We start from the raw sequence: 20,379 nt of genomic DNA, 5'->3' as shown, positions 1-20,379 counted from the left end.
AGTTCATGTGACCCTGTTTTACTTGGTAGCTGCAAAAAGCTGCAAAAACAACACTTGTAAGAGATTTCTGGGATTGTGTATTTGATTTATACAATATGTGTGAGCACAATGCATGATTGGGATGTCATTGTGCTAAATATGTTGGAAGAAAAGATGGTATCTATTCTCTTTATCTTATTGAGAGGTCTCAAATGAGTTGCAGAACAGGCAGGAATCCATGAAAGCAGCGGTGGGAGTTAAGGCGTGCACGTTCCAGTTGTCAAATGTTGGTCCTTCAAGTGCAATGCCATGGTTGAAAACATGAAAACACTTCTTAATCTGATCTGCTGAAAGGCTTCTGTGCCTGAAAGCTTTCTTATCAACTCTGTCACTTAGTCTAATAAAAAATACTCCTTCTCTTTAAGACCAGTAGATTCTTAGAGAGTCTTGGCTACGACAGCGTTGCTTCCACAACATGTGATGGATTAAAATAGAAGCAGCAGAGAAACTGGATTAATCCATTTTGATTTTCATTTGCCTAATGGAGACTATGCATCTCCCCACTAAAACAGAGACCATAATACATATGTCTAAAATACATACCTAATGCATACCTAATTACATTAGTTGGTTGGCCTTTATGCTGCCAACTTTTTTTTCCTTCATATAACAAACTGTGGCTCGTTGTTTTCCAGTGGGACAGAACTGACATGGAGACTTTGAGCTTTTAAAAATATTGGAATATATAATACTAGGCTAAACTAAAGTCTTCTATGGCAGCTTATGTTCAGTTTAAACTTAAACCATCTTTCTCTTTTTCCTAGTCATGTGACTCCTCTTTCATTGCCTCCTGGGCCCCAGACATACCATCTCTTCCACATGGAACTGAGGGAGGCTGCATTGCTGTATAATATTCTCTTCTCTTTTTTCCCCACTCTGGACCAGCCTGTGCTCTCTGTTAGGAAAACAGGCAAGGAAGATGATTTGATTTCCTCTGCAGATTTGCTCTGCACCATGGAAGGCTGAAAAAGTTAGTAAATCTTTGGGTGAGATTGCTGTAGATATAAGAAAATTGAGACATTAACTAGGTCAATGCAGTTACATTGGATGAACAAAGGGTGTAACCATTCCCTTGAAGAGAGCACAATTGTACTGACCCCCATGCTTCTGAAGCACAATTTGGAGGCATTCTTGATGCAATTCTAATCATCTTTATCAATTGGTGGTAAGTTAGTTCCTTAGAAATTCTTTGTTCTGGTGGTTTGTGCTTATTAAAAACAAAGCACTATTGCAGTGTTCTGTGTATTTGTGTGTGTGTGTGTTTGTGTGTGCACAGGTTTACAGTAAGAAGTTCTCGAGTGCATACCTGTAGCTAAAAATAGAAACCCAAAATAAAAAAGGCTCTGCAGTCATTGCTATTTCATTTTATCAGTGTTTCAAAGTCTTTTAGCTTGACTTAAACATGAGGCATTTGTTTTTGTCTGAAAGATTCATCACATGTAGATTTTTGTGGGAGGAAAAAAGAGTATTAGGAAAAGCAGAGGAGAATTATGCCTTTGCTTAGCCCTTGCCTCAAAGCCATGCTCTTTTGTGGCATTTCTTTCTAATTTGTGTGAGCTTGTGTGCTTTGATCAATGGAAGTGTGAGAGGAAGGTGACGTGGGTGTGACTGCACTGGTCACATCTGTTTCAAAGGATCAGTTCTGCATCAATTCTGCAAGTACCAAGATTGTTGCTTTCGTTTTTTCTTCCAACTTAAAGCCTATTAAAGTCATTGCATTTACCATTAGGTTGTGAGAACAGGAAGAGTATGAAATACACTACCAATTAGGTACCTTGAATTAGGGCTGCATATGTAAGCTTGGGTCTTCTTATTGGATGTATGTCTTGCCTGGGCAGATTCCTGTGTCAGATATGTGGATGTTCAGTGTGAACACCTGTGTAATTGAAAGCCAAACTGTCCACAGTATTAAGTTTCATGACAGACATTTTTTCCCTCCCTTATAGATCAGTGTGCCTGACAGATAGCATTCAGTAAATGAGGCAGCTGCTTAATTTTTGTCATTGTTGTGGACTGCACAGTCCCTCTGAAACCCTGCATGTTGCAAATTCTTCCGTTAATAAAAACTGCATTCTTTCCTGCATGTCCTTTTTTGGCATACTTGGAAGTCTCACAAAATGGGAGGTGACATACTGGGAAGAATTGTTTTTATTTTCTGTACGAGGAGTTGGGAAACAGCAACTTTTCTAAATCAGAGAAGAAATCTCCATCTGAGCCAATCTTCATCAGTTCCAGTTAGAACTTCAGAGTAGTCTAGGCCAGCTTATTCAATCTGACCTTTTTATCTTTGATCATGGTTCAGCCAAGCCATCTCCTGCCAGTCAGGTTCTTTACACAAACTAATTTCATGTGCTTTGTAGATTGAGAAAGGATTAAGACAAGAATCCTGAAGAAGCAAATTGCATCTGATCATGTAATCTCATTGTGTTTAATCCTGTAAACCACTTTGATTGAACTATAAATTACTTCTAGTATGTCTTTTTTTTTTCTTTTCCTTCTCTTTTCTTTAGGTGTAACTTGACATAAAGGACTTCCATGGATGTAGGAGTACAATAAACAAGAAACATATGATTTAACTACTTCATTATTTTATTTTTCAAAATAAAATTGACTTCCAAAATTCCATGCATTTATGTTGATCAAGAAAGCAGTTTTGTAAACTGGAGGACATACAGCACATTTCCAATAAATACTTTGTTAATGGTTAATGCTCTTGTTAAGAAATCTGTTTCTATAGTAACTGCTGCAGATTGTCACTTCCTCTAGCATTTGGAATAGTACCAAAGTGAATTTAGCACTGATGCTGCGAGGGACAAATCCTGTGAGAGCTGCAGTGGATCACTGTGAGCAGTGTGCTTTATTTGGCATGGAGATGTATGAACACACAGTTCAGTAACCAGAGAGGGTGTTTAAGAACTCTTTCTTCCTACCCTTTATTCTAATGGTCTGTGGGCACTTACTTTTTTCCTTCTACACAAAGACATTTGAATCTTGTAACAAGGGCACATAAAATACATAGGTATGCTTAAGATTTTAAGTTTAAATATTGTGCATGTATATGCTACTAATTTTAAATGTCTGTGAAGAGATTCACCACACATGATATTCACTAATAAAGAGGGAGTTGACATGGGGCAAATGTCTGTGGCTCAAGCCTTGAAACAAAACTCAAAGGTGAGTTTTAAAAGGTGTGTTTGTCTTATCTTGTACTAATTGTGTTTCTTTGCTGAAACATAGTGAAAGCAGATTTTTCTTCTCTGTACAGAAGTGTGTATCCTCAGGTGAAGTGGATGTTTTCAGTGGCTGTGTATTCTGTTTCACTGCATGTTTGCCTCTGGTTTTGTTTGTCTCTTGAGTTGAGACTGGACCAAGGAAACTCTTGCTCGAGTGAAGGCTGAACCTTTTTTAAGGACAGAGAAAAAGACTACAGAGAAGATATATTTTCTTTTTGGCAGCCACAGTTTCAGTGCTGGTGCAATCCTGAGAGAAACAGAACTTTGTTTTTGCAAATTTGTATATTTGCATGCAGTGAGCACTTGGGGATGTTACAGAAACTTCCTTCATGCATCATTTCTTTCCAGATGGACGAGATAAAAGGCAAAGACAGGGTGATTCTGGCTCTGGAGAAGGACCTTGGTGTCCAGGCAGGCCACACACAGAAACTGCTCCTTCAGAAAGAAGCTTTGGATGAGCAGCTTGTCCAAGTGAAGGAGGCAGAACGATACCACAGTAGTCCTAAGAGAGAGCTTCCTGCAGGAGTGGGGGATATCAGTGAACTGATGGGAAGTCCGGTAAGAAAATGGAATTTTCTCTGAAATTCAGCTCTGGAGACCTGCCTGGGTGTTCACGTTGGTTTTGTGGTTACTACAAGGACCAATTAATGGTAGATGGCCTGGTGCTGCACTGTGCTGTTTTACTGATGATTTAAAAACTCCTTGGACCTCTTAAATTGCAAAGAATATTGAGAAATATGTGGATATAGAACTTCCAGAAATTACACTGTGATCTTGATCTGTGAACTTCAGTATCTTCTCACTATTTCATTAATTTAGGGATATTTTAACCATCAGAAAATAGGTACTATACTTCTCAAAAACTGAGCCATGTGATTTTAATCTATGTCCTTTACACTAGAACTGTTTTAGCTGAGAGCAAGAAATCTGGTAAGAAGTAACCTGCTATATTTGAAATATTATTTACCTAGATAATTTTTTAATTGGCAAACTTTACATGCATTTCACAAGATGCTGTTCATGAAGCATTTTTCCAGGATGTTATTTAGTATTTCTGTTAATTATAATAAGTTTTCCAGACACTGATGTGCATGTCTGTTTTAAACTTACACAGTACAGTTGCTAAGCTATGATATTACTGTGGACAGTAAAATATTTTTTAAAAATTAATTTTATAAACCTGTATGTTTTTGATGTAAAGGAGCAGCATCTGGATGAACGAGATGTGCGGAGATTTCAGTTAAAAATCGCTGAACTGAATGCTGTAATAAGGAAGCTGGAAGACAGAAATACTCTCCTAGCAGATGAAAGAAATGAACTGGTAAATTAATTAGTAATAACACAGATGGTGACTGGGAGGGCATCTTTATGGCAAAAGATTTAATGTTGGAAAGTCAGTGTTATAAATAATTTACGAATTAGTCCTGGTTGGCCTCGGTCAATTATATCCAAATGTAACAGAGATTTCTATAGAAATTAATCTTGTGACCATAGAAGACGTGGATGGAATCTGTCCTGTTCCACAAAAATAAAAATTTACAGATTTGTTTTGGGGTCATAGTAGTCAAATTAACTGCTATGTCGCCTGTAGCACTGTGTAATGATGTTGTGTAAAACATGCATAATCCATGCACTTAAATTGCTTTATTCATCCTTTTGAAAGTTGTCTCTGTGACATGCTTATGCTATCTAGGAGTTAAAATAGCTTTCTTGTGCTAGTGATGAAAAATCTGCCATTTCTCAAGGGAAGTCTCTTAAGTAGGTGAAATTACCCTAGAAGAGGGACAGTAACTTACACAAAAAAGGATATGACATGGATTTTAAGAATGAATTTTATCAGCCTTTATCAGTACTTAATTGCTTGTACTGAGGTTAATGGTAAAACTCCCGTTGACTGCAATGGGAGGTGAGTTTCACAACAGGAATTTTTACACGTGTCCCTTAATGCCCTAATTCTAGTGGCAGTAGAAAAGATTTTTCATTCTAAAAAGATGGAACCTATATATCTGATTTTAAAATTATGTTGAGGGTGAAGTGGTGCCTTGTGTCAGTCCTACAGATGAGTGAAACCTTGACATCTTTGTGAAACATTGACATCTCCCTCCTTGTTAATCCTTTCCGTGGACCTATGTAATTCAAAACATCCCTGAAGAATGCTGAAGTATTTCAATGTATCCCTCAGTGTCCCTCTGGATGGAGGGCATGTGTGACTCAGTCAAGTCTCTTCCTGATTCTAGATTCAGTGGCATAAGAATATATTTTAAAAGAGATGTGGAGCAATTTTTATATTATGAGACAACAGTACACATAAAATCAGTAGTATCAGGAAGGCCATGTGATTAAGCACTGTGAAAAATAGTTTTCTCAAGAATGGAACAGAAAACCAAATACTCAGTGAATTTATCTCAGGAAAACAAATATGATCTCTTTCTCCTTTCCAGATAAAACTTAGCAAATTTAAAAATCTTTTGACTGAGAAAAATAGATTTTTTTTTCCTAAATGAAACAACTCATGGAGTAGAAACAGTGAGATATTAAATACACACAAATGCAAGGAAGAGCAGTAATTTGCTTCACGTAATTGTCCAACATTAAAAAAACCACAGGAGCAAAATTGAGCAGCTTGAAAATGTCAGCAGAATGCTGAGATTGAATCTGTGCCCTCTGGCTGACTTTCTCATTGCTCTAATTATGCATTAAGAGGAGGAAGAGTGTCCTCCTCTTAAGGGATGGCTAAATTGGTGAAAACAACTTGTCTGGAGACCCAGTTGGTCACAAGAAGCTTATATATATTGAGTTTAGTTCATAAAGAAATCACTAAGGATCATCACAAGTGTTTGCCAAGAGCAAAATCCAGTGACCAGATTTAGTTTTTTTGGCAGACAATGCAAAAACGTTACATCTTACTTGTTTGGGCTGCTGTAGTTCTTAGTTCAGCAGTGGTGTATGTCGGATGCCATTTAGCAGAAGAGCTAAACTTTCTGAATTAAGAAAAGCAAGTGGAAACACACCACCACAAGTGGTTTTTTCTTTCCTTCAAAGGTAAACTAAAGCACAGCTAACTTTGTTCCTTTGCCATTTGCAGCTGAAGCGTTCTCGGGAGACAGAAAGTCAGCTGAAGCCTTTGGTAGAAAAAAATAAGAGGATGAGCAAAAAAAATGATGATATGTTACAATGTATCCAGAGGATGGAAGAGAAAATAAAAAATTTATCGAGGGAAAATGTAGAACTGGTAAGTAACCATCTCTGGTAAGTAATCATCTCCAGCGTCCTGTGATGAGAGCACATTGCACACAGTTACTTTGAGCTGGGAGTGCTTGTGAGGCTTTTATGCTAACCAACACATCAGTCTCCACAGTGGGATGGTGCAACTGTCAAATGCAGACAATACAGCTGAATACTCATATTCTAAATTCAGAGTGGCATGTGCTTTGTGTTGTATCAATTCACTCTGATTAAGGGAAAGGAGCCCAGATAGATAAAATGTTTTTGCAGGCTGTAAAAAGCTGTGACTTAAAATCAGCTTTAATAAATACTGCTTTTATGATTAGAAGTCAGAACTGAATTTGAGTGCATGCACTGTGCTGGATCACTGAGTTCACTTGTCTGCTAATTTTTTTCCCCAGACTGTTCTTTGATTCTGTTCTAAAATACCTTATGTGAGAGATTACCACAGAGGCATATAGAATGTGAGGGGTTTTTTTTGTTGAAAGAGGCCTTGTGTTTTAGTGGAGTATGCACCGATGGGTACAAAGAATTCTTGGTTGCTACATCATACAGGAGAGTTTTTCTCCTCTTGCAGCAAGACACTTTCAAACATTCTTTATGTTTTTTATTTTTGCAGAAAGAAAAGTTATCTGCACAACCAGCACTGAAGAGGCACACATCTTTGAATGATCTCAGCAGCACACGAGAGGAACAAGAAATTGAATTTCTTAGACTGCAAGTCAAAGAACAACAGCATGTTATTGATGATCTCACAGTGGTAATGTTTATGACTGGTATACACATGTGCATGCACACACATCTATAGGCAAGCTAAGATTTGAGAGGAATGTTTTAACTCCAGTTGTAGTAGTGATATAGAAATACTTTGGTGTCAAAGGGTTGTTGTTTTTTCCTCAGGTAGTGAATGAATTTTTTTGGAATGTGTATGAATCTTTGTATTAAAAATATTTACCTATTATGAGCTGCTTGTGAAAAAAAGTGCATGATCAGCCTTACTGGCTGTCAACAAATGAGGATCTTGAGTAAAGGAGGCTTTCCAAAACTTATGACTAAAATGTGTTGGATACAAACCCAAGCACTCCCCTGATCTAGAAGTTCTCCTAAAAGAAGGAAACATGGTGTCATTAATTTCACCTGGCTAAGCATCTCTAGCTGAGCTGGCCACACAAGCTGTATTTTAAAAAGATGGGGAGAACTCTGTGTGGTTCATCAAACCAAAGGTAGCAGCATGGTTTGGGATTAGAATTGCCCAGCTGCTGCCCTCTGACTCAGAAGGCTTCTGAAGGTGATGCTCATGGATGTTTGCAGTGTTTGATGTTCACAGGAACTCTTCAAGTTGTGTTTGATGAGGAATCTTTCAAGTTGTGTTAGAGGTGGTGTCTAGTGCTATTTAGTGCAATTTGTGATAAACCCTTCTGGTGCTGGCAGAAATTACACATAATCTCTGAGAGACCCTTGCCATTCTGGAGCAGCATCTGGAACTCAGGCAGACTCAGACATCTCAAATGGCACTACTGACTGCTAAAAGATGATAAAAAGAATTTAAGAGCCTTCTGTCTAAATAGAAAATTAAACAATTGGATACACAATTGAAAATAAAAAGAGAAGCTTCAAAAAGGAAGAAGAAGGTGTGTTATTCCTGTATGTGGAACATTGTCTCAGTTCCAGGCAGCTCCTCTGAGATTTTGGCCCAGGATTTTTCTCTGAAATCAGTGCCAAAGCTGGATGTCTGTGTGCATTCCCCAGTGTCCCAGTGTTACAAGCAGTAGGATGTTTCTCAGATGCTATGATGTAGGGTCTGGCCCACAGAGTGATGCTGCTTTAGCTTCCAAATAAAACTGCATAGGCAGGGATGGTGATATGACATTAGATGTGCAGTATATGGCAGATAAAACCTCACTTATATTTCAGTGCAAAGTCGGTATGTGAGGACTCTTTTCTTACTGTTTCAGCTAGTGATATGAGGAAATATATTGTATCCTGACTTTGGTCAAATAATATTAACTTGTGTTTAGTGTGAAAGTAAAATAAATAAATATTTTAAAATATTGTTTCATTTTTGCTTTGTTTCCTACTTACAGATACTATCCCACTTGCAGAAATTACTTAAATTTTTAACTAGGAAACTTATTTGGTTCCAGCACAAACTAACTGAGCCTTTGCCTTTGATGTGATTGCAGTGGAATTCTGCACACTCTTGCTTTTGAGCTCTCTTTTCTGGCCCAAACCACACCTCTACAGACTACAAATGTATCATAGTTACCAAGAATGACCCAAATGTCCCTTATCTGAGTAATATAAAAATAATCAGCCTAACTCCAGCTGAGACCAGTATGATACATGGAAATAAGAGCAGTAGTCTTGGGCAGTAGGGTAGTGTGAACTGATTAACAGTTCATCTGTAGAGTATCTTTGATGCTGTTAAAACCTTGTCAACGTGACTTCTCTCACAACAGGGTGTTCTGGTCAGTTCTTAAAAGGAAAGCTGTCAAGGTAAATTCAGATGACTGCAAAAGATGCTAGTGGCTTTTAATTGGCATTATTATTGTTCTGGTAGATTGATTTATGTTGAAGAAGTAAATTAAGCAGTCTTCTTACAAACAAGACTAGAAACAGGAAGACTGGGATTTTGGAAGTGCTTGTTCATTCTGCACTGCACTTGTTTGGACACCTGCTTGGGAGGCAGAAGATCCCACTTAAAGCAGGAAATGTGCCTTAAATGGACATCTGAGAAGAGAGCACTCTTTAACAGTATAAAATTCAACTGTCTGGTTTTTTAAGCTTAAAATGTATTATTCTGCAGCTTGAAATACCTGCATCATTCTACCTTGGCAGTCATTTCTTTTCTTTATTTTTCAAACCACATGTATTCAAGGTGCTGTAAGTTGATGTACTCCTCTCAATTATTTTGCATTTTCCAACACTTATTTCCTGGAACAATGTGCTGATAAATAATTTTGTTGTGATTTCTACTGTGAGCTTCCTATTTTTCCTAGTTTCTGAACTGAATGCAAAGCAAATAACTGAATAGAATAATACCATGCAGTGAGCAATAACTGCTAAAGAAGCACTTGGAACTGCAATCTGTCTTTTAAAAATAGAGGTGCTGCAAACAAAGATGCAGAGCTAAAGAAAGAATCAGACAAAAGCAAGAAGACAGAGACCTGCCTCCTGTGTTGTTGGGTTTTTTTTACTTGCTCCTTCACATTTTTTTAGCTTCTCTTCCTCCTCTTCTCCTTTGGAATTTGAGGCAGTATTCTTGTGTTTAGATGAACATAAATCTTGCATTTGCAGCCATGACCTCCTCATGTCATGGTATAGTTTATTGGGATCTCGCACCAAAACCGGAGTAGAAAAAAGACAGCGACTAAGATGACACAGACTGAGAGTGCCTTTGGATTTGAGACTTTTGCCCTACAAGGATAAGTCAGATGTAACACTGTTTCTGCATATGCATGCTTCTATATCAGAATATGTCTGATATAATAACTTTTAATTACTAAGACTGGACTAATATTTGGCTACTGACCTGCTGCTTCAGGATGGTTGAACACTGGAGTGACACTGAATTCTGTTTCCATAGTGAGCTTCTTGGTAAAAGAGTCAAAAGAACTGTCAGAAATCTGTGCTCAGTATTTAACAAAGCCTTTTCTTGCCAACTTCCCATCAAATGCGTGAAGTACGTGGCTGAAGGTTTGTTTGCTAAAGGCATAAAGCTGCAGTGCAGTGTGGTGTAACATGGTGTTACTCAAAAGGATAAAGACATTGTGTTAGCTTTACCAGAGGCTTAAAGAAAATGTTAATGGTATTTCTCTATGTTAGACATATCTAAGTATAGCTTTAAAACAAACCCATACCAAAATGTTCTCTTTCCTTCTAGGAAAGAGAACGGTTATTGCGGTCTAAAAAACAGAGGAGGAAAAGTCTGAAGCCTCCAAAGGTGAGCAAATCTCCAGTTATTCGTGCATTTCTGTTGCTGTGAACAACACCTCTTTCAAATACTGCCTGAATTTAAAGCTCTGCTTAATGAGAAAAATCCATATAATTCTTCTGCTTACTCTGGTGAGTGCTTCATTTTTTAGGGTAATTCAAGAGTTTTGTACTTCACACAAGTGATGTTGTTTTGGGGTTTGTTTTAAATAAAAAAAATAAAATTATGCTTTTAGCCACTGTAGCCTAAATATTCAAGAGGCTTGAGGCATAATGATTTAATGGCTTGAAAATACTCTGATTTCAAAGGACAAATATTCAGCCTGTTTAAAGAACATATCCCCTTTAAACTACTTGTACCAACATAGAGCTAAATCACAATTAAAGAATAACTCATGCTGGGGATGTTACTGAAATAATATTTCTGTATGTGATATATAAGTAATATGACAATTCCAACTGTTATGCATTAATAACTTATCTGCTCTAGAATACAGGGTTCAAGACAAAAATTCAGATTATAAAAAGAGAGAAGTTTTGCTTCAGAAAGTACCCTGAAGTTTCTTGTAATGCACTAAAAGTAATTTGCTGAATAATGTTTTTTGTGAAGTTGAACATTAGCAGCCTGGAGCATGTGTGTGGGAGGTGGGAAATGGAGTAAGAGGGGAAAAATGGAAATGAAGAGTGGAACTATCATTATCATCTATATAGTAGCTTAAGATATATTCTGTCATAAATGGGTGCCTTGTGTCAGTGTGTTCTGCATAGTCTATTCCTGGTAACCTCCAGGTGGTGCCTTTTTATTGCTCTGCACTCTAATGCCTATATTCTGAAAAATTTATCCTTTGGGACTCTCTATTTCAAAGAGAGTCAAGAAACTGGTAGTTTCTTCTAATTCTCTTTCTAATAATGATGTGTCTTTTACATAGGATAAAAGAAAAAAAATCAGAAGTAACAATAGATCCTGCCAAATATATTTGATATTTGCAGCAACTGTAAACCATTCTTCCTTGATGTAGTGTAACTAGAAATTTGTGTTTTGAGAGCAATTTTAAAAAAAGAATGCAAAAGTATATATATATATATTTATATATTTATATGTATATATGTATATGTAACTTATACTGTACTTTTTATAGTTTTCTCTAATTTTGGCCTTTATCTGACTGTAAGTCGAATGTGTAAGATCATTTGCTAAATTGTAAAATTCCTCATGAAACAAACTAGTTAAGTCAATTTTTAGGAATTGAAAAACATGAGGATTGAAGAGAATGGGTGTGATAAAAATTAAAAATTTTGTGGCCATGCTATTTTCTGTTTGCTGAGATTGCTATATGGGGAATTCTGCTGAGTATACAGCAATAATTGTATGCATATGGGCAGCAGAGTTAGTAGGGGTGTGACTCTTATTTAGGGTATAAAAGATACATCAGAGAGAACAAATTAATCAGTAGCAGGAATTTCTGCTACAAATTATTCCATCCCCTGTCCACTAGATCTTCAATGGCTGTAGTGTCCATTTGAAATTCTGTGTGGTGCTATCTCCTGAAAGGAAAAGCAGGACTATAAAACAAAAACAAGTGAAAAAAGAGAAGGTTATGAGAGAAGAGCAAATGGGATTTTATGTACTATAGTAGTTACACCAGGGATTATATGTACTATAATAGTTACATCATATATACACACTAGTTAATATAGTTCATTTCTAGATGTATTCAAACTTTCTAAATGAGCTAATTCCTGAAGGAATGAAAGAAATAACAAATAATACTACTGTGCCATTACCTGCCATTGGATAAACCTGTATTTACATTTATATGCAGCATTGACTCACAGTTTAACTGCAGTTGGTGTTAACTTCTAAAAATCCAATCCTGGCTGATTTCCTTCCAGGCCACCTGTGTGGTCCTGTGAGGATCAAAATCCTCAAAGGAGACTGTGTTTCCCACAGTTAATTTAAACAATCTATGTGGAATGAGTTTCTCACTCTGATGAGTTGGGATTTTGCCATTTCATCACCTCTGTTTTTACAGCCTATATCAGGAATCCAGAAGAAAATTGTGGAATTCATTTATCCAACTGTTGCAAATGTTGGTTAGATGTTGGTAATGGACATGAGATACAGACATCTCACTCTGGATAAAGTGGTAACATTAAGTGGTTGGAAGTAGATATCTAAATAGGACATAGGAGTTTTGGCCTAAAATTGCCTGGTTTTGTCCACAGACCATAAAGGCAGTCTAAGATGAGTTGTTTTATGCACAGCTTAAGTGTATTTCTGGCTATTATCTGTGCAAGATTTTATATCTCATGCAGACCATGTAACCTGTATGGAATAGTAGTGAAATTATGTGTTAACCTCTGTCCTAAGCAAACACTTGGAAGAAGAAATTTCTGATCTAAGTTTTTGGCTTTGCTTTTCTAAGGTTTGTTAAATGTAAAATTAGGGTTAACACAGTGAACTAACAAGTTTGGCTGGTGGGTTGTAGCTATTTCCAGATGTGTCCCATTCCTTGTGACAAAGTGAAGGAGGAAATAACTCATGAGAATGAGGTTTCATGAAAATAGTGAGATAAGCTCATTTTGGAAGGTATAGAATGATTCCTTTTTTGTTCTAATAACCAGGAATGTGGTGCCAGGGTGAAGATTTACACTCATCTGTTGCAGATTTTCCTAAATGTGTGCTTTTAGACTCCAGCTTCCTTCATTCTTGAGATGGTCTGACTGCAGAGAGTCTGTGGTGGTTTTCTAGTGAGTCTGTGGTGGTTTTCTAATGAGTCTGTGGTTGTTTTCTAAGGAGTATTTTCCTGACAGTTGTTTGTGTTATCTGGAGCAGAATCCATGGAATGCCTTTCACCATCTTTGAGACATCTTGTGTGAATGATCTGCCAGTAGCCTTTACAGCCCTGAACATTAGTTCAGCTGAGAAGCTTCTGAAAGTTCTGTATTTCTTGGGTTTGTAATTAGCTATCAGTGTTATTTCTGGAGCTCTGTAGGTGCACTAGGTTACTGTTGCTACTGGAGCTTTCACTGAGCACTCTTTTAATTCCCAAGGAGTCCATGGAACAATGCTGGCAACTGGTTCAGGCTCCCCAAGGAAAGAGCAGCAAAGTGGGATGGGCTTTATCACCTCTGTGCTTGCAGGGTCTTCAGAGGAGCGATGTAGTGACTCTGTATGGTCAGGTACCTGATTTTTTCCAGGGTGCTTTTTAATTTATTTTTTTCAATTTTTGTTGTGAAATAACCGAGAACCTTCAGAAGCAGTATTTTTTATATTTTGTTTATTTTTGACTTGTGGAATGGAGGTACATTCATTCCATGAAGGATGGAGTCATGCACTTGAAAGTAAGACAAATTTACCCAGCCTGTAAATGTCCAGTCCCAACTGCAGGACTCTGTGGATTGTGCCTTTTTTTAAACTTTAATAAATGAACTGCATTTGCAGTAGTGGAAAGCCTGCACACTGGTGTGATGGAATTCATATTTCTTGTTTTATATTTTTCTTTTTTTCTCTGCCTCTGTGCCTTGGTGTGCCTTTATTTTTCTGGCTGCCAAGAAATGACATATAAGCATGAAGGTAAGAAGTTACTGATGAGCACATCTGATTGCATTACAAGGAAATGTATCTTGGATCTTTTTCATCATGTTTGATTAAATCCCTTAAAATGAGATATTTAAATGTAAAATGAAACTCCTTTAGCAACAGAGAAATCAGATTATATTGAAATTTGCATATAATGTAGTTCATGTGTCACTACTGATTTATAGTAGTCTAAACTTTCATGTTTACTAAGCACCATCATTCAGTAGAAGTATTAATACTTGAGTTATAAAGACCTAATGCATAATTTTACTCTAAAATTCTATGAAAACATCGCTATAAATCCGCATGAAAAATACTTGCTATAAAATGCATGGCAGTAATCAGAAGAAATTAGAATTCAAATCAGAATTTTTCAGCAATTTACATGACTATTTTCTCAGTTAAGACGTCATGATTTAGAAATAAGAAATGTGCAAACAAATATAAAGCAATCTCTAAGTTGTTAATTCAGAATGTATCCATTTTTAAAAAAAGTTTGAATGAAACTTGAAAAAACATAGCTTATATAGTTACAAAAATCCAGTGAGTATTGTGCATTTCTGTATACTTTTCAGAAACTATTGTGGTTCAGCTTTTGAGGCATGAGTGGAGTCTCCCTTGGAGTTGATATATTTATTGATGCATTATTATTTATTATCTAAACTTTATGACTCATATATCTTTTTTTCAAGGTTGTGCTTTTTGTTTTTTTTTTTTCTCTCTCTACAGCTGTTCCCTTGTGAATTAATTTGTTTAGGTTTTGCTGTGAATCAGTTCTTGTAGCTGGTTGTTTCAGATACTAGATGATCAATAGTAAAACTGGCTATTTTGTAATTTTGTCATGAAGCAATTCATACATGTACAGGTAATACACAGTAATTCCATACCTTATCTCTATTGCTATGGAATGGATCTGCTCCACAAAATGATAAATATATAGCTTTGCTAAAAATGAAGGAGTCTTAAAAATAAATAGTTCACTTGTAACTCCAAACACTACAGGTAGTCTTTACAGCATTTAAAATTTTTCACTTTTAACTCTCCTTTAAGTGTTGGGGTTTTTTAGTGTGATGGGAAATATTAAGTTGGTTTTTCTTTTTTTCAGAATTCCCTCATATCTAATAATCAAGTGGTTTATTTATTGATATCTATATATTTTCCCCCTACTTTTGATACAAATGAAATGGTAAAATTATTTTTCACATTAACAACATCGTTTAAATGTTTTCTCCAGCCTATATACCCTTATTTAAAATCAACATCACTGTTGTTTTGCTAATTTATTTTCCTTTCTTGAAATGGCATGGGTGGGTGCGTGCATGCAGGGTTGAAGGAAGACCTGTATTTGACCTGAGTTACCTAAAAATGACTGTACAGCAGAGATGTAGCAAAAAAATCCCATAGGTAGGTAGGTTTTGTTGTCACCTCTAATTAAGCTGCTGCTGACCCTCGTGGTACTGTGATCTCTGTGCCAAATGACAATAAACTGGAGATTTGTTCTCCATATTTTAGAAGTCCCTTCTGCCAGCCTTTGCAAAGTCAAGACTTGACACTTACTTTGTTTACCTGCCACCATCTTCTTTACCTCCATAAAATGTACCTTCTTGTTTAAAAAACTGTATCTGCAGATCAGTTGGAGTCAGGAAAGTGAGTTGAGCTGGCTACTCAGACTGTAAACTTGTCTTCCTTACAACTTGAAGTAGCACCATTTCTTTAGCTCTGTTTTCAACTTCCAATATTTATTTGTAGTATTACTGTTACATGGTTGTAAGCTGCAACCAGTATTCAGTGGGGGAGAAGAGCTGGATGGGCCATCTCCCAAGGACTAATGACCCCTTGTGTTTTGTGGTAAACCTTTGTACTTAAAGAGAAGTCTGAAATGGTTTTAATTCAAGTGAGAGTAAATACATTAGCTTTCTGGTAAGTCTTTGTATTTTTAGACTAGAGCTTAAACCTACTCCTTGTGCCCTTTGTTTTGTTAAGTAGGACAGAAAGGTGAACTGGTGAATGCTGGAGGAAAGGATTAGATTATGCCAGGGAACTGTTTTAAGCACCTTGGACATAGCTCTGCCTGGTGGAAGATCACAGTGCTTCCTGAACAAGGAAAGAGTAATGGCTTTCCAGCACTGTGGCACTATAACTGTGATCTTATGAATTCACAAAGTAGTGCTCTAGTAGCTTGCAAAAGGAAATTTGTTTCTCAAGGTTGTTTGGAAGCTCTTTGCCTTTTGTGCTGCATCATATTTATCTGCATGCATATGGATAAACGTAGTCTGCCTAGAAAAGATGTGGCTTTTTGTGGTTCTGAATGAAAATTTTTAATTTTGTTTGAAGGGGTCTTCTTAAGTGAACCAGTTGAGTGATTCAGGACATGACCTTGGAGCTGTCTTTGGCAGTTTGAGTGGAATTAGCTGTACTGTGAAACTATTATGGACTTGTTCAGCTTATGAGTGATGAGGTTGTGACCTGGTGGACTGTGGTGACCAGGGCTGCAGACTGGCAATGGAGCACATGGTGTCATGCATGCTGGCAAAAAGTCACACCTACAGGCTTGAGTTTTGGTACCTCTTAAAACAAAACAGAGTATTTTGACTGCTGATGAGAGCTGTGCTGAACCAAAAGAATATAGTGAGCATTAGGGCTTTGTGAGAAAGAGACCATACTTATGTAGATATACTGGAAAAAAATCTCTAAGGTTAGGTAAGTCTGGAAAACTGCAAGGAAAGATCAATATTTGGAAATCATCATGAGAGAGGGCATTATAGTTAAAACTTTTCAGTACCTTGAATTAAATTGATTGATCATAATTCTTTGCTGAAATGTAGGATTCGTGATGTTTGGAACTAATAACAACTGATAATTTCTAATCCTTATGGCTGTTTTAATGAACTATTTTAATGAAGCTATTGTCTTCTCATAGACAACCTCTGACACGTATATGAAAAAGACCCAAACAGCAAACTGTGACATCAGGATCTGTGCTTCAGTATCAAGCAGTGGCAAACATGTGGAGATCTTTCTTCATCTTCTTGCAGCCACCTCTCTCCACTACACTCTCTCTTTAGGCTGCTTCATAACCTGAATCCATTTTCCAGCAATGCCCTTTAAGAAAATATTTTCAGTTTTTTTGCTTCTCTGAAATTGCATTGGATTTGTGTGGTGTAAGAAGTCATGCTTTCTATTGATTAATAACAGCTAAAAAGATTTTTTGCTAGTTAAATTTATAAACAGTTTTTTTACATTTGAATTTCCATGGAAATATGCTGCTTTCTGTGACTAAGTTTATATAAAAAAATCAACATTTTCACAAGTGATATTGTACTCATTTCCACTAGCTACTAATTTTCTCTAAGCATGTATTTAATTGATAATGTTGTGTAAAAGTTTTTAAATCTGCAGCGCAATGCTGCTTTTCCCTAGACATGTCTTTTTGGTTTGACATAGTATTGGAGCAAACTTATTGAAAAAAAAGAGAATTATGATATTGAAAAAAATAAATGGTAAGCATTAATGTATACTTTTAAGTAGGGTTTTCCAAAATAGAATTTTTTATTTTTGCAATTAGTATGAGCAATTAAATTTGTTCCACCTTGGTCTCCAGAAAACTTTTTTCCTTTTGGTTGCCCATGTTATATGTTGCATTGTACTGGCTTACTTTCTTCTGACTAGATACTGGATTTCTCTACTGTGAATCTTGTAAGGACTTGTGTGATTTTGGTAATTAGGTAATTTTATGGTTTTGCTAAAGCATTACTCTTCTGGTATTTGCCTCATCTCTGTTCTATGTCCACTTCTGTTCTTGGAGGTTCTTCCACAAATGATGTTGAACAAGTAACTTATTTAATCAGAGAAGAGTTTGCACTGGAGCCTTTCTTTCTTTCTAAATACTAAAATAATTATCAGAGAAGACCTTGGTTACTGCTTACTGGTCACTGGGGCTTTTAATCTGTTTTGCTACTAGCTAAAAAAAAAATAATTTTTCAGAGGCATGTTGTGGAGACATTTTTTGGATTTGATGAGGAGTCTCTTGATTCAGAAACTTCATCTGTAACTTCATACAACACAGATAAAACAGACAGGACACCTGCAACACCAGAAGAAGATTTGGAAGATGTAAGTGGTAACTGATTCGTTCTTCTTTCTACTTCTTGAAGTATAAATACAAACTTTCAGCCATTGTACCACATGAACTGTGAAAGATTTGCAGAGAATTTCATTGGGTTTTTTTCAAGCCCGGTAACATATACACTTTGCAATAAAATGAATAAGATCATATTCTGCCTAACAGATTTGGCAGATATTGGTGTGAGTAATAATTTTTTCCTCAAACTCTTTCTTATTAGTCAAAAGAAAATGAATAGGCATATTGCTTTGCCAAAAGTCAATACTTACTAGACAATAGTTTGCCTTTCAACCTTATAATTTATTTGAGTGTTTTGATACAATCAGGATTTTCTTTCTTTGCTCACAATACTCATAGAGTTCTTTGCAATTCATGAAGGCTTAGAGATCATAGGTAGTAAATACCCACTGACACATTTTGTCCCAGCCCTGTGATATTCACTGCTGCTGGCCTACTTTGGAAGATTGCGTGCGTGAGCACAAAGCACAAATTAGATGCTCTTTTTTTCATCTTTCTTTCTTGTTCACTAACTTCTGCCTAATACTCCTCAAAAAAAGCTTCCTTTTTTCCTAGGTTTAGTGTCTAATAATATTGTAATCTCTTTTCTTTAGAACTCGAGTTCCTGGAGCAAAAATTAATTAAAGTGAAGGACATTTCTTGTCCTCAGCAGTACAGGAAGGACTTTATAAGTGTTAAAGTTAGTGGCTCAAAATTCAAGGAAAATAAAGACTTTGAAAATATTTTGCATTAAAAGAATAAATTTAAAAAAATATATTTGAAATAATTTTGAAATGTAGCTTCTGTGTCAGTGTGCTTTACCCTGGCGTTGTAGAGAACAAGTGTAAGGAGGGAAGGGTGGACAGCATGAGAAATAGAACAAATACCTCCTGAGACCCCTCTGGCTCTGGAGTTGCTGAAGACAGTGTGGCACAAAACTGTTTCCTCTCATCTTTCCCCAGGCAGTTTTCCCATTTCTGTACATTGCTGTCTTACATGGCAACTTATACTATCCTTGAGTTGTGTGGTAGACACAGTTACTTATCATCCTTCCCTCCTTTCCTTTGCACTTGTTTTAGGATTTCATACCTTTATTAAACTTTGAGACTTAGCATGAGTTGTGTTGCTTGTTTGTGAGTCTGTCTTCTGTACAGACAAACCCATTATGAAATATATTTTTACTAACCCACTTTTCCCCCCCTTTTCATTAAGAGCACGCCTAAAGAGGAAGCTGAACTCAGGTTTTGCCAGCTAACAAGAGAGTATCAAGCTTTGCAAAGAGCATATGCATTGCTCCAAGAACAAGTTGGTGGAACCCTCGATGCAGAGAGAGAAGCAAGGGTAATTTTTTAATTGAAATTGTCTTAACTCTGAAGTAATAGAAAAAGCTGAAACCATTTGTAATACCAGGAGGTATCTTTGCAGGTCAGTGAAATGCAAAGCCCAATGTTGTTGAGGATTAGAGGATGTCATAAGTAGGGAAATAATTTAGATTAATGAGTGCAATCAGAACAAAGATGTCCTTATACTTTATTCTAGCATGTATAATATATTAAAGATTTCTATGCTATGACAGTGATAACCCATTTGAACCTGCAATTTGGATAGTGACATGATGAATTTTAAATGAATCACAGGGTAGGTTGTTACAAGGGCATAGGTACTTCCATCATATGATTATATTAAAAATCTCCTAAATCTGAATCAAAAATCTGACCCAAGTCTTGGTTCTGGCTCACTGGGAAGCAGTTGTGCACTACAGGAAGTGGGGGCTTCTGATGGAGACCAAGTTGGACAGTTAAAAACCCCTGCCTGTCTTCCCTCTACAACTTCCCCAAACCCCAAAAATGGAGAAACATATTAAATACTGTGATTATTACATGTTACTGCTTTGCTACACGTGGCCACTGTACTGTGCCACTGCAGTGTGTTGCTAAGAATGCAGAAGGAAAATTATTTTAATGTGTTTGAAATTTACTGGTGGGAAAGGACTCAACCAACCTACACTTCTTTTTTATTTTTTCCTGTGAAATATAGTTCTTATAATAGTAGAATTACTGCTTTATGGCTTTATTTATTAGAGTTCTTAGCATCTTACAAAAGCCTAGTCAGTTTTGACACTCTCTTTTTAAGTAGGACACTTAGCCAAGGAAAGCTCAAAAGACTTTGAAGATCACTTCTCAAGATAGAATTAGGATGGGGGCATAACGCCATCAACCATTAAAAAGGATTTCAGGGGCAGTCAT

At 36.6% G+C, this 20,379-nt stretch overlaps 1 protein-coding gene across 1 annotated transcript in view; it reads left to right on the top strand.

Annotated features, from left to right (window-relative positions):
- The window catches only part of JAKMIP1 (janus kinase and microtubule interacting protein 1), a 140,681-nt gene that overhangs the window by 74,505 nt on the left and 45,797 nt on the right, over positions 1–20,379 (top strand). The window contains exons 5-11 of the mRNA XM_059845201.1: positions 3,621–3,830; positions 4,474–4,593; positions 6,358–6,504; positions 7,117–7,257; positions 10,381–10,440; positions 17,998–18,126; positions 19,346–19,474. Coding sequence (XP_059701184.1) covers positions 3,621–3,830; positions 4,474–4,593; positions 6,358–6,504; positions 7,117–7,257; positions 10,381–10,440; positions 17,998–18,126; positions 19,346–19,474 — 936 coding nt within the window. The remainder of the gene's footprint in view (positions 1–3,620; positions 3,831–4,473; positions 4,594–6,357; positions 6,505–7,116; positions 7,258–10,380; positions 10,441–17,997; positions 18,127–19,345; positions 19,475–20,379) is intronic.

This window comes from Haemorhous mexicanus, chromosome 4 (genome assembly GCF_027477595.1).
Source record: "Haemorhous mexicanus isolate bHaeMex1 chromosome 4, bHaeMex1.pri, whole genome shotgun sequence".
NCBI classification, from domain to species: Eukaryota; Metazoa; Chordata; class Aves; order Passeriformes; family Fringillidae; genus Haemorhous; species Haemorhous mexicanus.
Note: the sequence above shows the minus strand (reverse complement) of the source record. Positions and strands in the feature narration are given on the sequence as shown.